Here is an 18,123-nt window from a genome sequence, read left to right as displayed (position 1 = left end):
ATTTTATAGAATTCTTTCAGAATTATTTATGGAATATTTACCTATGACCTGTGTCTATTTCATGTAAATTCTTTGTTATATTTGCATTAGCATGTGTGGGGGTTCTCCTTCCCTGCCGTTACCATTTGGGCAACAGGGACAGTGGGGTTATCTTCCCCATGGTGAGAGGGATCGGGGATGCACAAGGAAAATCCACGCTGGGGGATTGGTGGCCAGGGCTGTATTCACCTGGGAACGATAATCCCCCATGGAAGTGTGGAGAAAATCACACCCGTGCTTATTTTTACCCTGGAATTTCTCTCCCGAGCAACCAAACATAGCCTAATAGGAAAAGTGGTCATTGCCCACAACGGGGTAAGAATGACTTCCCATCTGGCTCGACGAGCATGCACAAAGTGTACCGCAATTTCACCGCCAAAAACAATAAGCAGCTCCACCAATAAGCTAGAAATAAGATCTACGTATATCTCCACCAATAAGCTAGAAATGACAAAGTTGGCTTACCAAGCACAACAACATAAATATGCATAACAGGAAGATGAAATATAGACCTTGTCTTATACTACATCATAATAGTACAGGAACAATTAGCATAGACACAAGACCAAAGTTATCAGAGAAGAATGCCTTGTATCATAGTGGTAGGAACAATTAGCACACACAATAAGCTAGAAGTAGCAGACAACTTCACCAGGCAACAGTTCACATGATATCAACAAGCGTCAGCAAGCTTCATGATGGGCATACGTGGAATTGATTCCCATGCGTAAGGGTGTACAGATCCATTCACCGAGATATCATGCTGGCTTTCAATGAGTAAGGACCAAGCAACAGTTATCTGCACTTCACAATCACCAAGCTTACAACTTTTTCGACTTACGTTGCTGAATTTGGTTGGAAAGACGACACTTTGACTGATTCCTCCAGCCTGCATGAGAATTTCCAGGCTCCCTCTTGATTTTACAGATACAACCTGTCTCGACAGATCTAGATAACCCTCTTTACTCATAGGCATTTTTCCAGCTTGTGAATCAAGCAGCAAAACATGCCCAGAGCCACTGCCTTCAGTTTTGTCCCCAGGTAGCGTGGAGCAAATGACTTTGATGCCATTGTCACAAGGCAATGAGCCCTTAACAACACGGACACCGAGGATAGTGGCTTGGTGTGATTGTTCAAGATGATCATAGCATAAATCAATGTCACAAAGGCCACGGAGGAGACACGTAGAAACACCGTCATAATCATCAAAGGCTTTACTGATCAATGTGGTATCTTTAGATTCCACTGTGCCCTTTAACTTTAGATGAACTTCAATTGTAACAGTGTCCTTGGACATAATTGCACGAGACGGGCCAGTCAAGTGCAAGAAAGGATACTGCAAGCATCATTATTCACCATTAGCATGTAAACAAAGATGCAAACAATAAGAGAAAGAACAGGAAAAATACCCATGCATACCTCTGTCGTGAGGATTTGGCAGTCATCCCTAGTGCGAAGGAAGAGAAGGTTGCGACGATAGTCCACAACATCTCGGGCAGCGACTACACCGTATACCTTCAGTGGCCACTCAAGGGTGAAGCCTTCTCTTTCTGCAACTTTAATAGAGTAGACCTGCATGGTCCTCCCGAGTTCAGCACCCACTTCGGTGTGGCCTGGTATGATTTGGGTAAAGTACATAGGGCTCAATAATGCTGCATGCAACCAAGTTAAGTATGTGTTAGAAATCTAACGTGAACTACCTAAAGATTGCTTTTGCTGTCCATTATGAATAAAGAAGAATCAATGATTAAAGTAAATCACTATGCTAACAGAATGAATTAGCTTGCTTGAGACATGCAGTAAATGGAAGAAGAAAAGGAACTAACAAAAACCATATCACTAGCACATTTACTCACTTGGGTCTTCGAAGCTGCCAAAGTTGCTGCGCCTACATTCCCAATCTCTACGGTAAGCATTGAAATAATACTCCTCAGCCACCTTCGTCGCCTCATACACATCCTCAACTTCCACATCCTTATCCCTGTCCAGGTTTAACTTTATCAATTCCAATCCCTCTCTGAAATCTGGCACCCATTGACCAAGCCGGTCAAAAACTGCAGAGATAAACTTCAATGTGGAGCAATAGTGTGCGAAGGGCTCCCGAATAAGCATGCATATCGCTAGAAATTTTGGTTCTGTTGAGACTAGCTGGCACATGTTGTCCCACAGATCATCAAACTGCCGGGAGAGCAGAGCTAATTTGAAGCTGACCCTCGGCACCACCTCAGCCCTAACAGTCTCTGCCTCTGCCTCCTCAATCTTGTTTCTGACAGATTCAGCTATGGGGATTGAGTTATTGACCGGCAGCTCATTGAACTGCTTGGAGACTGATTTGCCACCGTCACCAATCTTGCTCTGTGTCTGTACCATTATGCCTTCATTGCCAATGCTCGCCAATTTAAACTCGCCACTGCTTCCCTTCGACGACTTCCCTCCAGTATCCATCTCAATGCCATCGCCAATTTTGCTCTGGGTATCTGTCAATTTCCCTTTATTGCTGATCCAACAGGCATTCTGCATCGCGCGGATCCTCTTCTGGGTCTCATAATTGAAAAGACCAAAGATCTTATTCGACAGCTCATACATATCCAATTTCAACACCTGAAGATTCTTGTATTCCGCAGAGCCGTAATATCCAATCTCCACCATCTTCTTCTCCTGGGCCTGGATCCAGCAGATACTCTTCTGCATGAAGATTGCAGCCTGGCAGAGCTCCTCGCTTAAAATGGGCTCGCCACTTCTTCCCTTCAAATTCCCTGTGGTCGCCATCCCACTGTCATCTGACTGTAGCATCTTTGAGTGAACGAGGGACCAAGCAACAGTAATCTCAACCTTAGAGCCATCAGCAAGGGAGCATTCACATTCACTTGTGTTGTATTTTTCAGATTCAAGGACGAATTTAGCAGCAATCTCAGTCTGTGAATCGTCCATTATGAGGACCTGCAGCTTTCCATTTAATTCCACAGAAACTACATTCCTTGCCAGATCAAGGTAGCCATTTTCAGTCATAGGCATTCTTCCACATTTTGAATCAAGCAGCCAAACTTGCCTACATGATGCTTGCTCAGCGATATCTTCACTACCCTCCTGAGGCAATGAATAGCAAACAACTCCACCACCATGTAGAAAAGGCAACGATTCCTGTTTTGGTGTAACAGCCACACTCAAGATAGTGGCCTGGACCGACTGTTTAAGTTGCTCACAGCACAACTCCACTTTGCAAAAGTCATTTTTGGCAAGATAGGTACCGGAATTGTCAGCATTGTAAAAGCCAAATGTACTGATCAATGGTGTATCTTCCGATTTTTTTGTGCCCTTTACTATTAATTGGATTTCAATGTAAATAGTATCCATCGAGACAATTGCACGAACCGGGCCCGTCAAGTGCAAGAAAGAATCCTGCAGGCATCATCATTTGCCATTGACTGTTCAACAAGGATGCAGGCAACAAGCAAAAGATCAAGAACACAAAAATACCATACATACATTTTCTTCGAGGATTTGGCAGTGCTCTCTTGAACAGAGGAATAGAGGGTTGCGACGACGGTCCACAGCATCACGGACTGCAACCACTCCATACACCGGCAGTGGCAAAAAATCGGGTTTTACTAGTGATACTTTGATGGAGTAGATTTGTAAGGTACTCCCAGCGACAGCTTCAGTTGGAATGTGGCCTGGTGTGCAATGCGTAAATTGCATGGGGCTCAATAACGCTGCATGCAAGTTAAGTACGAGTTAGAGATCTAACATGAAGTAACTAGTCTATTCAAGAAGAGTATATCCGAATCAATCTGGTTACATAATAAAGTGGACTAAATTCCAATTTGGAAGGAATCAGCTTCCTTGAGACATGCAGTATGTCAAATAACTACCATCGGGTAACTAGCATGCATGCATGTTTACTCACTCTGGTTTTCGAAGCTGTGGCCATCCTTGCCCCATATGCGTTCCCAGTACAGACAGTATGCAGCGAATTTCTTCTCCTCCATCTCCATGGAGTGTTCTTGGCCTTCCCTGGGGCTGTCGTTCTCCAACTCCTTCATTGCTGACAAGAAAGATTCTGATTTCAACTTGATAATTGTTGATTTCACTTTGAAGTCGAAGGCTGGGTCCATTTGCTGGAGCATGCTAATACGTTCAGAGATCAATTGCAATTTGGAGATACGAGATAGATATGGCTCAGAAATAAACTTCTTCATGGTGCTCCTTATATCTTTGTTTTCTGGGGAGAACGATCTCAAAATGTTACACATCTCATGCCTCAGCTCATCGATCTGCTCGGAAAACAACGACAGTCTGAAGCCGAACCTAAGCACTGCCATTGCCTCCTCCCTGATGGTTTTTTCTTCAAATACCTTAAGAATGTCAGCACCCACCACTTCTTCAAATTTCAACAGGATTTGGACTGTCAATTCTTGCACAGTTTCCCATCGGAGTTGACTGTCTGCCTGGCCAACGATCCACTCATTGGCCTCATTTGCAAACAGATCAAACAGCTCCTCGATTTCTGTGTCTCCGCCTATCTCTCCACCGGTGAGGATTCCGGCACGGTAGAGCAGATTCTTGAGCTCTAGGGATCCGGCACTCCTGCTTCTCTCCGACGACTTCCCTCCGGCTTCCATCTCTCCGCCGTCGCCAATCTTGCTCTGGGTCTCCATCGATTCCCCTTCATTGCCGATCCAACCGGCGCTCTGCATCGCGCCCATCCTGTGCCACAATTGAAAGATCCTGTCCGTCAAGACGGCCATATCCACTCTGAAATCCGGAAGATTATCATAGCCAGAGTCGCTATGTGCAATCTCCTCGATCCTGGCCTCCTGGTCCTGGGCCTCGATTCATCGGATGCTCTCCCGCATGCAGATTCCAGCCTGATAGAGCTCCTCGGTAAACATGGACTCGCCACTCCTTCCCATCGAACTCCCTGCGGTGTCCATCTCACCTCCTCACCACTGTGCGCCGCCGCCGCTCTCGTTTTTTTGTTCGGGGGAAAGCAAAGATCCCCCAGCATAGGGTTTTCAAGATACGGTGCAGACGGGCGTGCGCCCATATATTTTCTCTCAGGCGTAGCCAGGCCCAGTAGATCGAGACGGACCTTCCCGGCAGCCCAGCCCAGTATCACTGTCGTCATTTCAAAATAAGATCACGAATTCACCTAAAAGAATAAGATCACGAATTTGGAAAATGTTAGCAAATTCAATAACGAACATTTCTAAAATGCTGTAAAAAATGGAGGAAAAAATTAAATCCCGATTTTTTTATAAAAATGAATATTTCTTGAAAAAAATGAACATTTATTTACGATAGCGAAAATTTGTTGAAATTTTGATTAATTTACGAAATGCAAACAAAATCTGAAAACATGATTTTTTTTGGAAAACATGAACAAATTTTAAATCCCAAACATTTTGCAAAACCGAATAATTTTTGACATTTTGAATTTCTTTAATGATTTTGACAAACTTTGAGTAAAAAACAAGGAAAATGAATAAATTAAAAAGTGAAAGAAAAATACAAAACAGAACAAATGTAAACCAACCAAAACCAAAAATAAAAGACCGAAAAACCGCTAGGAACCTTTTGAAAAGTTCCCAAAACCGGCTTGGGACCATCTAGGGAACCCAGAAAATGTTAATATGTAAAAGTAGTCCGACAAATATATAAAAGGTCTCATACCATTCAAGATATGTTACGTGTATTTTAAATATGTTTAACATTCATTTGAAGAAATGTTCAGACATGAAAAAACTGTCATCACGTGTTAGAAAAATGTTCTTGACATTTTACAATAATATTGTCCAATGTACTAAAATCATGTAGTTTACAAACAAAAATTGCGTGTGGGTGTTTTTCATGGTCCCTATTCTTCCTGTCAAACTCGAATCGCATCCAGGATTATACTGCTTGTACTATCAGCTTGCACGGTGATCATCTCTGCTTTGCCAAAAAATACATTCAGAAACTGAACCAACATATTTTTTTTCTTTTTTTTGAGGGAGAAACTGAACCAGCATCTGACGTTGCCTTGTGTTGCCCATATATACCTTTTCGGATTACTATTACACTAAGAAGTACAACTAGCTAGAATGCCATCTTCACTAAGTGAACCTCTTCAACAAGCGTCAACAAGCTTCATGATCGGCCTACGTGGAATTGATTCCCATGCGTAAGGGTGTATAGCTCCCATCACCGAGATTTCATACTGCTTTTCAACGAGCAAGGACCAAGCAACGGTTATCTCCACTTCACAACTACCAAGCTCGCAACTTTCTCGACTTATGTCGCTGAATTTGGTTGGGAAGACGACACTTCCACTGATTTCTCCAGCCTTCATGAGAATTTCAAGCCTTCCTCTTGATTTTACAGATACAACTTGCCTCAACAGATCTAGATAACCCTCTTCACCCACACGCATATCTCCAGCTTGTGAATCAAGCAGCAAAATACACCCAGCTGGGCGCTTACCACCGCCTTCGGTTTTGTCCTCAGGTAGTGCGGAGCAAACTATCTTGATGCCATTGCCACAAGGCAATGAGCCCCGTACAACACGGACACCGAGGATAGTGGCTTGGTGTGAATGTTCAAGCTGCTCACAGCATAACTCTATTTCACAAAGGCCCTGAAGGACACGGGTGGAAATAATATCACCACTATCAAGATCTTTTTCATCATAAAAAAAGGCTTTACCGATCAATGTTCTATCTTTAGACTCCACCGTGCCCTTAAGTTTTAGGTGGACTTCAATCGTAACTGTGGGTTCCATTATGCCCCCAGACATAATTGCACGAGAAGGGACAGTCAAGTGCAAAAAAGGATCCTGCAAGCATCATTGTTCACCATTAACTTGCCAACAAAGATGCGAACAATAAGAAAAATAATAGGAAAATATCCATGCATACCTGTTTTGTCAGGATTTGGCAGTCATCCCTAGTGCAATAGAAGAGAAGATTGTGACGATATTCCACAGAATCTCGGGCAGCAACTACACCATATACCTTCAGTGGCCACTCGAGGGTGAAGCCTTCTCTTTCTGCGACTTTAATGGAGTAAACCTGCATGGTCCTCCCGACTTCAGCACCCAGTGACGATGTGTGTTCAAAGTAGTTCCAAGATTGATATGATCATCAACGCACACTCCCTATACTTTCGGGATTAGTGTTGAACCTAAATAAGTGTTATTTGGTGTTTGCGTTGAGCATGAATATGATTTGATCATGTTTATTGCAAACGGTTATTCATTTAAATTAGAGAATAATTGTTGTTATGTTTACATGAATAAAACCTTCTATGGTCATACACCCAATGAAAATGGTTTGTTGGATCTCGATCGTAGTGATACACATATTCATAATATTAAAGCCAAAAGATGCAAAGCTAATAATGATAGTGCAACTTATTTGTGGCACTGCCATTTTAGGTCATATTGGTGTAAAGCGCATGAAGAAACTCCATACTGATGGACTTTTGGAATCACTTGATTATGAATCACTCGGTACTTGCGAACCATGCCTCATGGGCAAGATGACTAAGACTCCGTTCTCCGGAACAATGGAGCAAGAAACTGACTTATTGGAAATAATACATACTGATGTATGCAATCCGATGAGTGTTGAGGCTCGTGGCGGGTATCATTATTTTCTGACCATCACAGATGAATTGAGCAGATATGGGTATATCTACTTGATGAAACATAAGTCTGAAACATTTGAAAAGTTCATATAATTTCAGAGTGGAGTGGAAAATCATCGAAACAAGAAAATAAAGTTTCTACGATCTGATCGTGGAGGAGAATATTTGAGTTACGAGTTTGGTCTTCATTTGAAACAATGCGGAATAGTTTCACAACTCACGCCACCTGGAACACGACAGCGTAATGGTGTGTCCGAACATCATAACCATACTTTATTAGATATGGTGCAATCTATGATGTTACTTACGATTTACCACTATCATTTTGGGGTTATGCATTAGAGACAACTGCATTCACGTTAAAAAGGGCACCATCTAAATCCGTTGAGATGACACCATATGAACTGTGGTTTGGCAAGAAACCAAAGTTGTCATTTATTAAAGTTTGGGGTTGCGATGCTTATGTGAAAAAGTTTCATCCTGATAAGCTCAAACCCGAATCAAAGAAATGTGTCTTCATAGGATACCCAAAGGAGACAGTTGGGTACACCTTCTATCAAGATCTGAAGGCAAGATATTCTTTGCTAAGAATGGATCCTTTCTAGAGAAGGAGTTTCTCTCAAAAGAAGTGAGTGGGAGGAAAGTAGAACTTGATGAGGTAACTGTACCTGCTCCCTTATTGGAAGTAGTTCATCACAGAAATCTGTTCCTGTGACTTCTACACCAATTAGTGAGGAAGCTAATGATGATGATCATGTAACTTCAGATCAAGTTACTACGGAACCTCGTAGGTCAACCAGAGTAAGATCCGCACCATAGTGGTACGGTAATCCTGTTCTGGAGGTCATGTTACTTGACCATGACGAACCTACGAACTATGAGGAAGTGATGATGAGCCCAGATTCTGCGAAATGGTTTGATGCCATGAAATCTGAGATGGGATTCATGTATGAGAACAAAGTGTGGACTTTGGTTGACTTGCCCGATGATCGGCAAGCCATAGAAAATAAATGGATCTTTAAGAGGAAGATGGACGCTGATAGTAGTGTTACTATCTACAAAGCTAGACTTGTCGAAAAAAGATTTTGACAAAGTTCAAGGTGTTGACTACGATGAGATTTTCTCACTCGTATCGATGCTTAAAGTCTGTCCGAATCATGTTAGCAATTGCCGCATTTTATGAAATCTGGCAAATGGATAATAAAACCGCAATCCTTAATGGATTTATTAAAAAATAGTTGTATATGATGCAACTAGAAGGTTTTGTGTCAATCCTAAAGGTGCTAGCAAAATGTGCAAGCTCCAGCGATCCATCTGTGGACTGGTGCAAGCATCTCGGAGTTGGAATATACGCTTTGATGAGTTGATTAAAGCATATAGTTTTATACAGACTTGTGGTGAAGCCTGTATTCATAAGAAAGTGAGTGGGAGCACTACAACCTTTCTGATAAATATATGTAAATGACATATTGTTGATCAGAAATGATGTAGAATTTTCTGGAAAGCATAAATGAGTTCTTCAAGGAAAGACCTCGGTGAAGCTGCTTACATGTTGAGCATCAAGATCTATAGAGATAGATCAAGACGCTTGATAAAGATTTTCAATGAGTATGTACCTTGACAAGATTTTGAATTAGTTCAAAATGGAACAGTCAAAGAAAGAGTTCTTGCCTGTGTTTCAAGGTGTGAAGTTGAGTAAGACTCAAAGCCCGACCACGGCAGAAGATAGAAAGAGAATGAAAGTCATTCCCTATGCCTCAGCCATAGGTTCTATAAAGTATGCCATGCCGTGTACCAGATCTATTGTATACCCTACACTGAGTTTGGCAAGGGAGTACAATAATGATCTAGGAGTAGATCACTGGACAGCGGTCGAACTTATCCTTAGTGGAACAGGGATATGTTTCTTGATTATGGAGGTGACAAAATGTTCGTCGTAAAGGGTTACGTCGATGCAAGTTTTGACACTAATCCAGATGACTCTAAATCTCAATCTGGATACATATTGAAAGTGGGAACAATTAGCTAAAGTAGCTCCGTGCAGAGCATTGTAGACATAGAAATTTGCAAAATACACAAGGGATCTGAATGTGAAAGACCCGTTGACTAAGATTCTCTCACAAGCAAAACATGATCACTTTGGGTGTTAATCACATAGCGATGTGAAACTAGATTACTGAATCTAGTAAACCCTTTGGGTGTTGGTCACATGGCGATGTGAACTATGGGTGTTAATCACATAGTGATGTGAACTATGGATGTTAATCACATGGTGATGTGATCTAGATTATTGACTCTAGTGCAGGTGGGAGACTGAAGGAAATATGCCCTAGAGGCAATAATAAAGTTATTATTTATTTTCTTATTTCATGATAAATGTTTATTATTCATGCTAGAATTGTATTAACCGAAAACTTGATACATGTGTGAATGCATAGACAAACAGAGTGTCACTAGTATGCCTCTACTTGACTAGCTCGTTGAATCAAAGATGGTTAAGTTTCCTAGCCATAGACATGAATTGTCATTTGAATAACGGGATCACATCATTAGGAGAATGATGTGATTGACTTGACCCATTTCGTTAGCTTAGCACTTGATCGTTTAGTATGTTGCTATTGCTTTCTTCATGACTTATACATGTTCCTATGACTATGAGATTATGCAACTCCCGTTTACCGGAGGAACACTTTGTGTGTTACCAAACGTCACAACGTAACTGGGTGATTATAAAGGTGCTCTATAGGTGTCTCCGAAGGTACTTGTTGAGTTGGCGTATTTCGAGATTAGGATTTTTCACTCCGATTGTCGGAGAGGTATCTCTGGGCCCTCTCAGTAATGCACATCACTATAAGCCTTGCAAGCATTGTAACTAATGAGTTAGTTGCGGGATGATGTATTACGGAACGAGTAAAGAGAGTTGCCGGTAACAAGATTGAACTAGGTATTGAGATACCGATGATCGAATCTCGGGCAAGTAACATACCGATGACAAAGGGAACAACGTATGTTGTTATGCGGTTTGACCGATAAAGATCTTCGTAGAATATGTAGGAGCCAATATGATCATCCAGGTTCCGCTATTGGTTATTGACCGGAGACGTGTCTCGGTCATGTCTACATAGTTCTCGAACCCGTAGGGTCCGCACGCTTAAAGTTCGATGATGATTATATTACGAGTTTATGTGTTTTGATGTACCGAAGGTAGTTCGGAGTCGCGGATGTGATCACGGACATGACGAGAAGTCTCGAAATGGTCGAGACGTAAAGATCGATATATTGGACGACTATATTTGGATACCGGAATGGTTCCTGATAAGATCGGGATAATACCGGAGCACCGGGAGGTTATCGGAACCCCGGGAGGTATATGGGCCTTAATGGGCTTTAATGGAAAGGAGGGGAAAGGATCAAGGGAGCCCCCCCCCCCAATCCCAATCCGAATTGGGAGCCCCCCCTTTCCTTCCTCCATCCTTCCTCTTCCTTCCCTCTCCCTCTCCAAATAGGAAAAGGAGGAGTCCTACTCCCAGTGGGAGTAGGACTCCCCCCTTGGGCGCAGTTCCTCCCCTTGGCCGGCCGTCTCCTCCCCCCTTTATATACGGTGGAGAGGGGCACCCCATAGACACAACAATTGATCTCTTAGATCTTTTAGCCGTGTGCAGTGCCCCTCTCCACCATAGTCCACCTCGATAATATCGTAGCGGTGCTTAGGCGAAGCCCTGCGACGGTAGAACATCAGCATCGTCACCACGCCGTCGTGCTGACAGAACTCTCCCTCAAAGCTCGGCTAGATCGGAGTTCGAGGGATGTCATCGGGTTGAACGTGTGCAGAACTCGGAGGTGCCGTGCGTCCAATACTTAATCGGTTGGATCGTGAAGACGTACGACTACATCAACCGCGTTGTGCTAGCGCTTTCGCTTTCGGTCTACAAGGGTACATGGACACACTCTCCCCTCTCGTTGCTATGCATCACCATGATCTTGCGTGTGCGTAGGAATTCTTTTGAAATTACTACATTCCCCAACAAAAAGATTTAGGACCTCCGGTGCATTTAACTCAAAAATAAAAATTAGTCAAAAGCTTTCCAAAACCACTCCAGGAGGGCTCCACTCCTACTAATGGGACGGCCCACCAAGAGCAACCGTAGTGAGCAAGCACTATCATACGGGTTATTATAAGTAATACTTATAAATTACGGAAATAAAAACGGGGTTGACGGCTTCACACATTTTTGGACCCCATTTGAGGCGGTCCACTAACAAAGCACAACATGCGTGTTGAGCCTTAGCCCGAACAACCCGAACATTCCAGCTTCATTTGCCACCCTACTATAACCAAGATGCCTCAAGTTGGACGGTCTGGATGAATTGCTCGATCAGTCAGACTTGTGTTTGAACAAAGCCGCTAACTATGTGGCTTCATTTCTAGTCTTATGCAGTACCAAGTGTTGGGGAACGCAGTAATTTAAATTCCTACGCACACGCAAGATCCATCTAGGTGATGCATAGCAACGAGAGGGAAGAGTGTTGTCCACGTACCCTCGTAGACTGTAAGCGGAAGCGTTATGACAACGTGGTTGATGTAGTCGTACGTCTTCACTATCCGACCGATCCTAGCACCGAAGGTACGTCACTTTCGCGATATGCACACGTTCAGCTCGGTGACGTCCCACAAACTCTAGATCCAGCTGAGGTCGAGGGAGAGTTACATCAGCACGCCGGCGCAATGACGGTGATGATGAAGTTACCGACGTAGGGCTTTGCCTAAGCACTACAACAATATGACCGAGGTGGAAATCTGTGGAGGGGGGCACCGCACACGGCTAAACAATCAACTTGTGTGTCTATGGGGTGCCCCCTGGCCATGTATATAAAAGAGGGGAGGGAAGAGGTGGCCGACCCTAAGGAGGTGCGCCAGGTGTGAGGAATCCTACTAGGACTCCCCAGTCCAAGTAGGATTCCCCTCCTCTTTCCTATTCGGAGTAGGAGAGAAGGAAAGAGAGGGAGAGGGAGAAGGAAAGGGGGGCCGCGCCCCCACCCCTTGTCCAATTCTGTTTGGGCAGGGGGGAGGTGCGCGCCACCTCTTGGCCCTTCTCCCCTCTCTCCACTAAAGTTTAATAAGGCCCATTACTTCTCCCAGTGAATTCCCGTAACTCCCCGGTACTCTGAAAAATACCCGAATCACTCGGAACCTTTCTGATGTCCGTATATAGCCTTCCAATATATCGATCTTTACGTCTCAACCATTTTGAGACTCCTTGTCATGTCCGTGATCTCATCTGGGACTCCGAAAAACCTTAAGTACATCAAATCACATAACTCATAATACCAATTGTCATCGAACGTTAAGCGTGCGGACCCTACGGGTTCGAGAACTATGTAGACATGACCGAGACTCATCTCTGGTCAATAACCAATAGCGGAACCTAGATGCTCATATTGGCTCCTACATATTCTACGAAGATCTTTATCGGTCAAACCGCATAACAACATACATTGTTCCCTTTGTCATCGGTATGTTACTTGCCCGAGATTCGATCATCGGTATCTCAATACCTAGTTCAATCTTGTTACCGGCAACTCTCTTTACTCGTTCTGTAATACATCATCCCGCAACTAACTCATTAGTTACAATGCTTGCAAGGCTTATAGTGATGTGCATTACTGAGAGGGCCCAGAGATACCTCTCCGATACACGGAGTGACAAATCGTAATATCGATCTATGCTAACCCAACAAACACCATCGGAGACACCTGTAGAGCATCTTTATAATCACCTAGTTACGTTTTGACATTTGATAGCACACTACACTAAGTGTTCCTCCGGTATTCGGGAGTTGCATAATCTCATAGTCATAGGAACATGTATAAGTCATGAAGAAAGCAATAGCAATAAACTAAACGATCATTATGCTCAGCTAACGGATGGGTCTTGTCCATCACATCATTCTCTAATGATGTGATCTGTTCATCAAATGACAACACATGTCCATGGCTAGGAAACTTAACCATCTTTGATTCAACGAGCTAGTCAAGTAGAGGCATACTAGGGACACTCTATTTGTCTATGTATTCACACATGTACTAAGTTTCCGGTTAATATAATTCTAGCATGAATAATAAACATTTATCATGATATAAGGAAATATAAACAACAACTTTATTATTGCCTCTAGGGCATATTTCCTTCACTCTCCCACTTGCACTAGAGTCAATAATCTAGTTCACATCGTCATGTGATTTAACACCAATAGTTCACATCTTAATGTGATTAATTCACATCTCCATGTGACTAATACCCAAAGGGTTTACTAGAGTCAATAATCTAGTTCACATCGTTGTGTGATTAACACCCAAAGAGTGATCATGTTTTGCTTGTGAGAGAAGTTTAGTCTACGGGTCTGCAACATACAGATCCGTATGTATTTTGCAAATTTCTATGTCTACAATCACTACAAGAAATATGTCAACTTATGACCACCACTATTGGTCACTGAATGGTCACAAATTTCCATTTATGACCTTTTTGTGACCAAAAACATAAGGTCAAAAGCTGGGCGTCGTAAACTGACTATAGCGACCTTTCTTCTGGAATGGTCGCAAACGTTTATGACCAAAATAAGCCTATTGTTCTGTTTTGGTCACTAGCAACCTCCCCAGGCCACGTAGGCATCCAGCGTGGCAAGCTGATGTGGCACAAGATTCAGCCTGGTCCAATTCGGTTTTCTACATGGGCCGAGCCCATTAATTTGGCCCATTTATGATTTTTTTCCTGCCAATTTTGGTCAATTGCTTTGGGCATTTTGCGGTCCATTTTAAATTTGGGCCTCATGATTTTTATAGTGCATTTAATTTTGGGGCCTTGGCCTTTTTGTGATCCAATTTTTTGGGCCCTGGCCTCTTTGCGATCCAATTTTTTGGGCTGTAGCCATTTCGACCAGTTTTCATTTGGTCCAATAGACATTTCGGCCAGTTTTTAATTTGGGCCACACCTCTTTATTTCAAATACAATTTACAACAATATATTCTCTTTTTGACCACTTTCAATCCAAGAATACATTTCAAGTAAACATAGAATAATATTCCAAGGATTTGTACATATATCCTAGCATTTGTAAGTTCAGCAAGCAAATATACACCAAATTCTCAGCCAGATCAACAATACATCCAAATTCCCAGAAAATACAGCATTACAACAAACACATAAAGCTAGTCGTTGACTTGGACTTCCAGCTTCTTCAAAAAAATCAGCACATAACTCTCCTGTAGATGAGAAGAAAAGCCACATGTTCAGTCTCAATATGGGTAATACACTGGAAGTAAATAATATTCTTTCAAGAGGCTAAAATTTATACATACATGCCCAAATGCCCCAATTTAGTAAACAGTAAGCATGGCATAACAAAACTTCCAACAACTTGAATGCAACAGATTAACCTGATGTTGTTCTACAATAGTAATCTATACATACCTGCATGGTACATTGGTACAAAGTTTAGGTAATGAAATGAACATCACTATAACACTAACCTAAAAAAATTCCTATTCTACTACCACGACCATCCATTCAACTAACAATACTAGTAAGTGCACAGAGACTAACATCACAAGGCAGGAGACAATTATGACAATTTTGGCAAATTGGAGAAATCGTTTAATCAGTTTTGGTATACTTAGGTTATGAGCCAAAATAGATCAAGCAAAAAAAGCAGTAACTGGTGATGCATGAGCATGAATATGGTACAAAATTGAGCATATTAACGTTAAGATTTGGGCCTTCCAACTTTACTGGTCATACATACATATACAAAATTAAGCATGAATCATTTGTCTTAGTTGTATATGAGACTAGTTGGGCTCTGTATTCTAAGCTCCAAGCAGGTTACAGAAGAAATTGAAGATGAACAGTATATAACAGACTAAAAAATCAAATAGAAACCCAAAAATTAAATACGAGTATAACATGAAGGATTACAACAGGTTCAATTCAATCAATTTCTAAAGCATTGAATCAGTAGCATAAGCATGCAACAACAACATAAGAATTTAATCAACAGCAGCGCGAGTATAAGCATTTAATTAGCAGCAACAACACAAGCAGCACCACCACTAGCACAAGTGCATACCTATTCAAGCTAGTAGCAGTCTAGCAGGCTAGCAGCAGAAGCATTTAGACAACTAAAGAAGCACAGTACAACAGCAAAAGCATTGAAAGAGCAGCAAAGCAGGTTTGAACTGTCACATGCATATCTTATAAACTTGGGCAAGTGTTCTCAGGTTATCCTTAACATCATGCATTAACTTGGGTAATTAGCATCAAACAATACATATCAGTACAAGGCTAGGCAAGATAATAAAGACTTGGGAAAAGATAGCAGAGTTATAAAAAATGATATGTGCCCTTAAAGAGAGGGCAGTGTCAAGTGCGGCCACAGACATAGGCATTAGCCACACCCACGACCCCCGGACACTCTCACAACCGAAGAGGAGGTGCCTTGCGTATAGTCTCCTTCAAGTCTGCGAGAGAAAGAACAAGGTGAAGGTCAGTACGCATCAAGGATGCTACTATTTTGGGTCAATCTAAGTCAAGGGCATAAGAGAATTTATTCAAAAAATAAAATAACATGTGAACATCTTGCACAAACTATCATCATTTATAAAAAAATACAAAACAAATATGCATATGAAGGTGAAATATTACAAAGAAAGCACTCATCAGGTAGTAGAACAGGAGAATTAGTTAACACTATACATTGCAACTTCAGCAACTATAGAAAGGAAAAAAAACAGGGCACATCCATTCTCCAAGCATCCAGTGTATTATCAGAATGACGAAACTTTCATAACAAACAGAAAAGCATATGTGGTGGTAAGATGATCGACATACTGAATCTTTTATGGCGAGTTTGGCGAGTACTAGTTAAGCAAACAAACATAAAGAAGGACTAAAAGAATAAACCTTTGTAACAAAGTAACTAGAATTAGCACCAACTGCAAGATGACATGTGGTGCAGCAACTAATTATAGCTAAATGGGTTGTCCAAATACATAGATTATCATTAGATGGATGAAACCAACAATATCCGATCATACAAATATTCCAGGGTATCTGACTTTGTTATCCAGAAATATCGCATGAGTGTAGTGCACACCAGGATAAATTGCAAGACAGAAACACTGGGAGCAAGCACTGATGTAGTAATAAGCTTTCATGGAATTTTATTTTATGTCATGCTAAATGCAGCACGCATGCATAACTTGATTCACAAGGCTGCACGCAACATACATAGTGAACTCTCATGAACAAACACACCACAACTTTAAAGACAAAATTTCAAGCATCATAGTGCACCATACGAATCAACAATGAAACACTATAGTTCATCAATATCACTAGGCCCAACTAGTGTGTGGTGGGATATCGAACCATTTCGAATTTTTTTCAGTGGATTCCATACAGCAAGGGGGATTTTCCACAACTAGCTCTCAAGAACAAACACACCATAGCTTAAAAGGAAATTTCCAGCCTCACAGTGCACCATACGAATCAGTGGTGTGTACACAAAATATATACAGGTTCATACAAAAACTAAACCAACCCCTACTGTGCTCACTAAACACCAGCACCCAGGCCCAACTTTGTAGCGATGATTACATAGACGCACTGCTAAACTAACGTGACATGTAAACCAGATCCACGCATCGGGAGCTAGCAGAGGAGGTCGGGACAGCTGCCAGAACCCCACATGAACAAAGCAAGGGTAATCCATCTAGAAATTGGCGCGTTTCTGGAATAGAAGCCCGACGAGCGACGGCGAGAGCGAGAGCGAGCAAGCTAGGGGTCTCACCTTGAGGCCGATGTAGCGGTCTTTGTGCACCCTCTTGAAGTGCTTCACCCCCTTCTTCACGATCGCCTTCTTCAGCAAAGGCATCGCCATCTGCACAGCGCACGGAGGAAACTCAGTAACAGGAAGGCACGAAAGACCGGCGGCCGGCGATGGTGTATCCCTCGACGGATCTGCATCCACAAGGCGAAGTGAGAGAGGGGGTCAGCTACATCCTACCCGTGCGGATCGATCAGATCAGAGGGGAAAAACAAGCGGGGACGAGGGGCACCTACCCGTGCTGGTTCGCCATCGCGGCCTTGTCGGGGACGAGGGAGAGTTGGGAAGGCGTCCGGGCAACTTGGAGGGGTAGAGTCCAGCAGCAACCATCGAGGATGTGGCTGTCTCTAGCGTGGACGAGAGGCCATGACGAAGGGGGAAGTCGGCGAGATGCAGAGCCCGGAGGAGCATCGGACGGTGAAGGAGCCGCGGCGGAGTGTGGCGTCAAGTGCTCGGAACAGAGCCGCCGTCGCGCTCCGGCCGCGGTCGTCGGAGGTGCTGCAAAGCAGCCATGGAGACGAGGTTGCGGTGTCGGCCATGGACTCTAGAGAGAAGGAGGAGGGCGGCGCTACCG

General features: G+C 42.8%; 2 protein-coding genes across 2 annotated transcripts; both read right to left on the bottom strand.

The window, feature by feature from the left end:
• Positions 1–539: 539 nt before the first annotated feature.
• On the bottom strand, positions 540–5,034 carry LOC119356749. Its single transcript, XM_037623730.1, has 5 exons — positions 3,947–5,034; positions 3,526–3,752; positions 1,896–3,438; positions 1,459–1,691; positions 540–1,375 (listed from the first exon to the last, which is right to left on the bottom strand). The coding sequence occupies exons 1-5, from the start codon at positions 4,785–4,787 to the stop codon at positions 713–715; spliced, it is 3,507 nt and encodes a 1,168-aa protein (XP_037479627.1). The 5' UTR covers positions 4,788–5,034; the 3' UTR covers positions 540–712.
• Positions 5,035–6,148: 1,114 nt separating this feature from the next.
• Positions 6,149–7,094, bottom strand: LOC119358242. Its single transcript, XM_037624889.1, has 2 exons — positions 6,936–7,094; positions 6,149–6,853 (listed from the first exon to the last, which is right to left on the bottom strand). Exons 1-2 carry the CDS (start codon positions 7,092–7,094, stop codon positions 6,149–6,151), a joined length of 864 nt encoding a protein of 287 aa, XP_037480786.1.
• Between the last annotated feature and the right edge of the window lie 11,029 nt (positions 7,095–18,123).

This window comes from Triticum dicoccoides, chromosome 2A (assembly GCF_002162155.2).
Source record: "Triticum dicoccoides isolate Atlit2015 ecotype Zavitan chromosome 2A, WEW_v2.0, whole genome shotgun sequence".
Classification (NCBI taxonomy): Eukaryota; Viridiplantae; Streptophyta; class Magnoliopsida; order Poales; family Poaceae; genus Triticum; species Triticum dicoccoides.
Note: the sequence above shows the minus strand (reverse complement) of the source record. Positions and strands in the feature narration are given on the sequence as shown.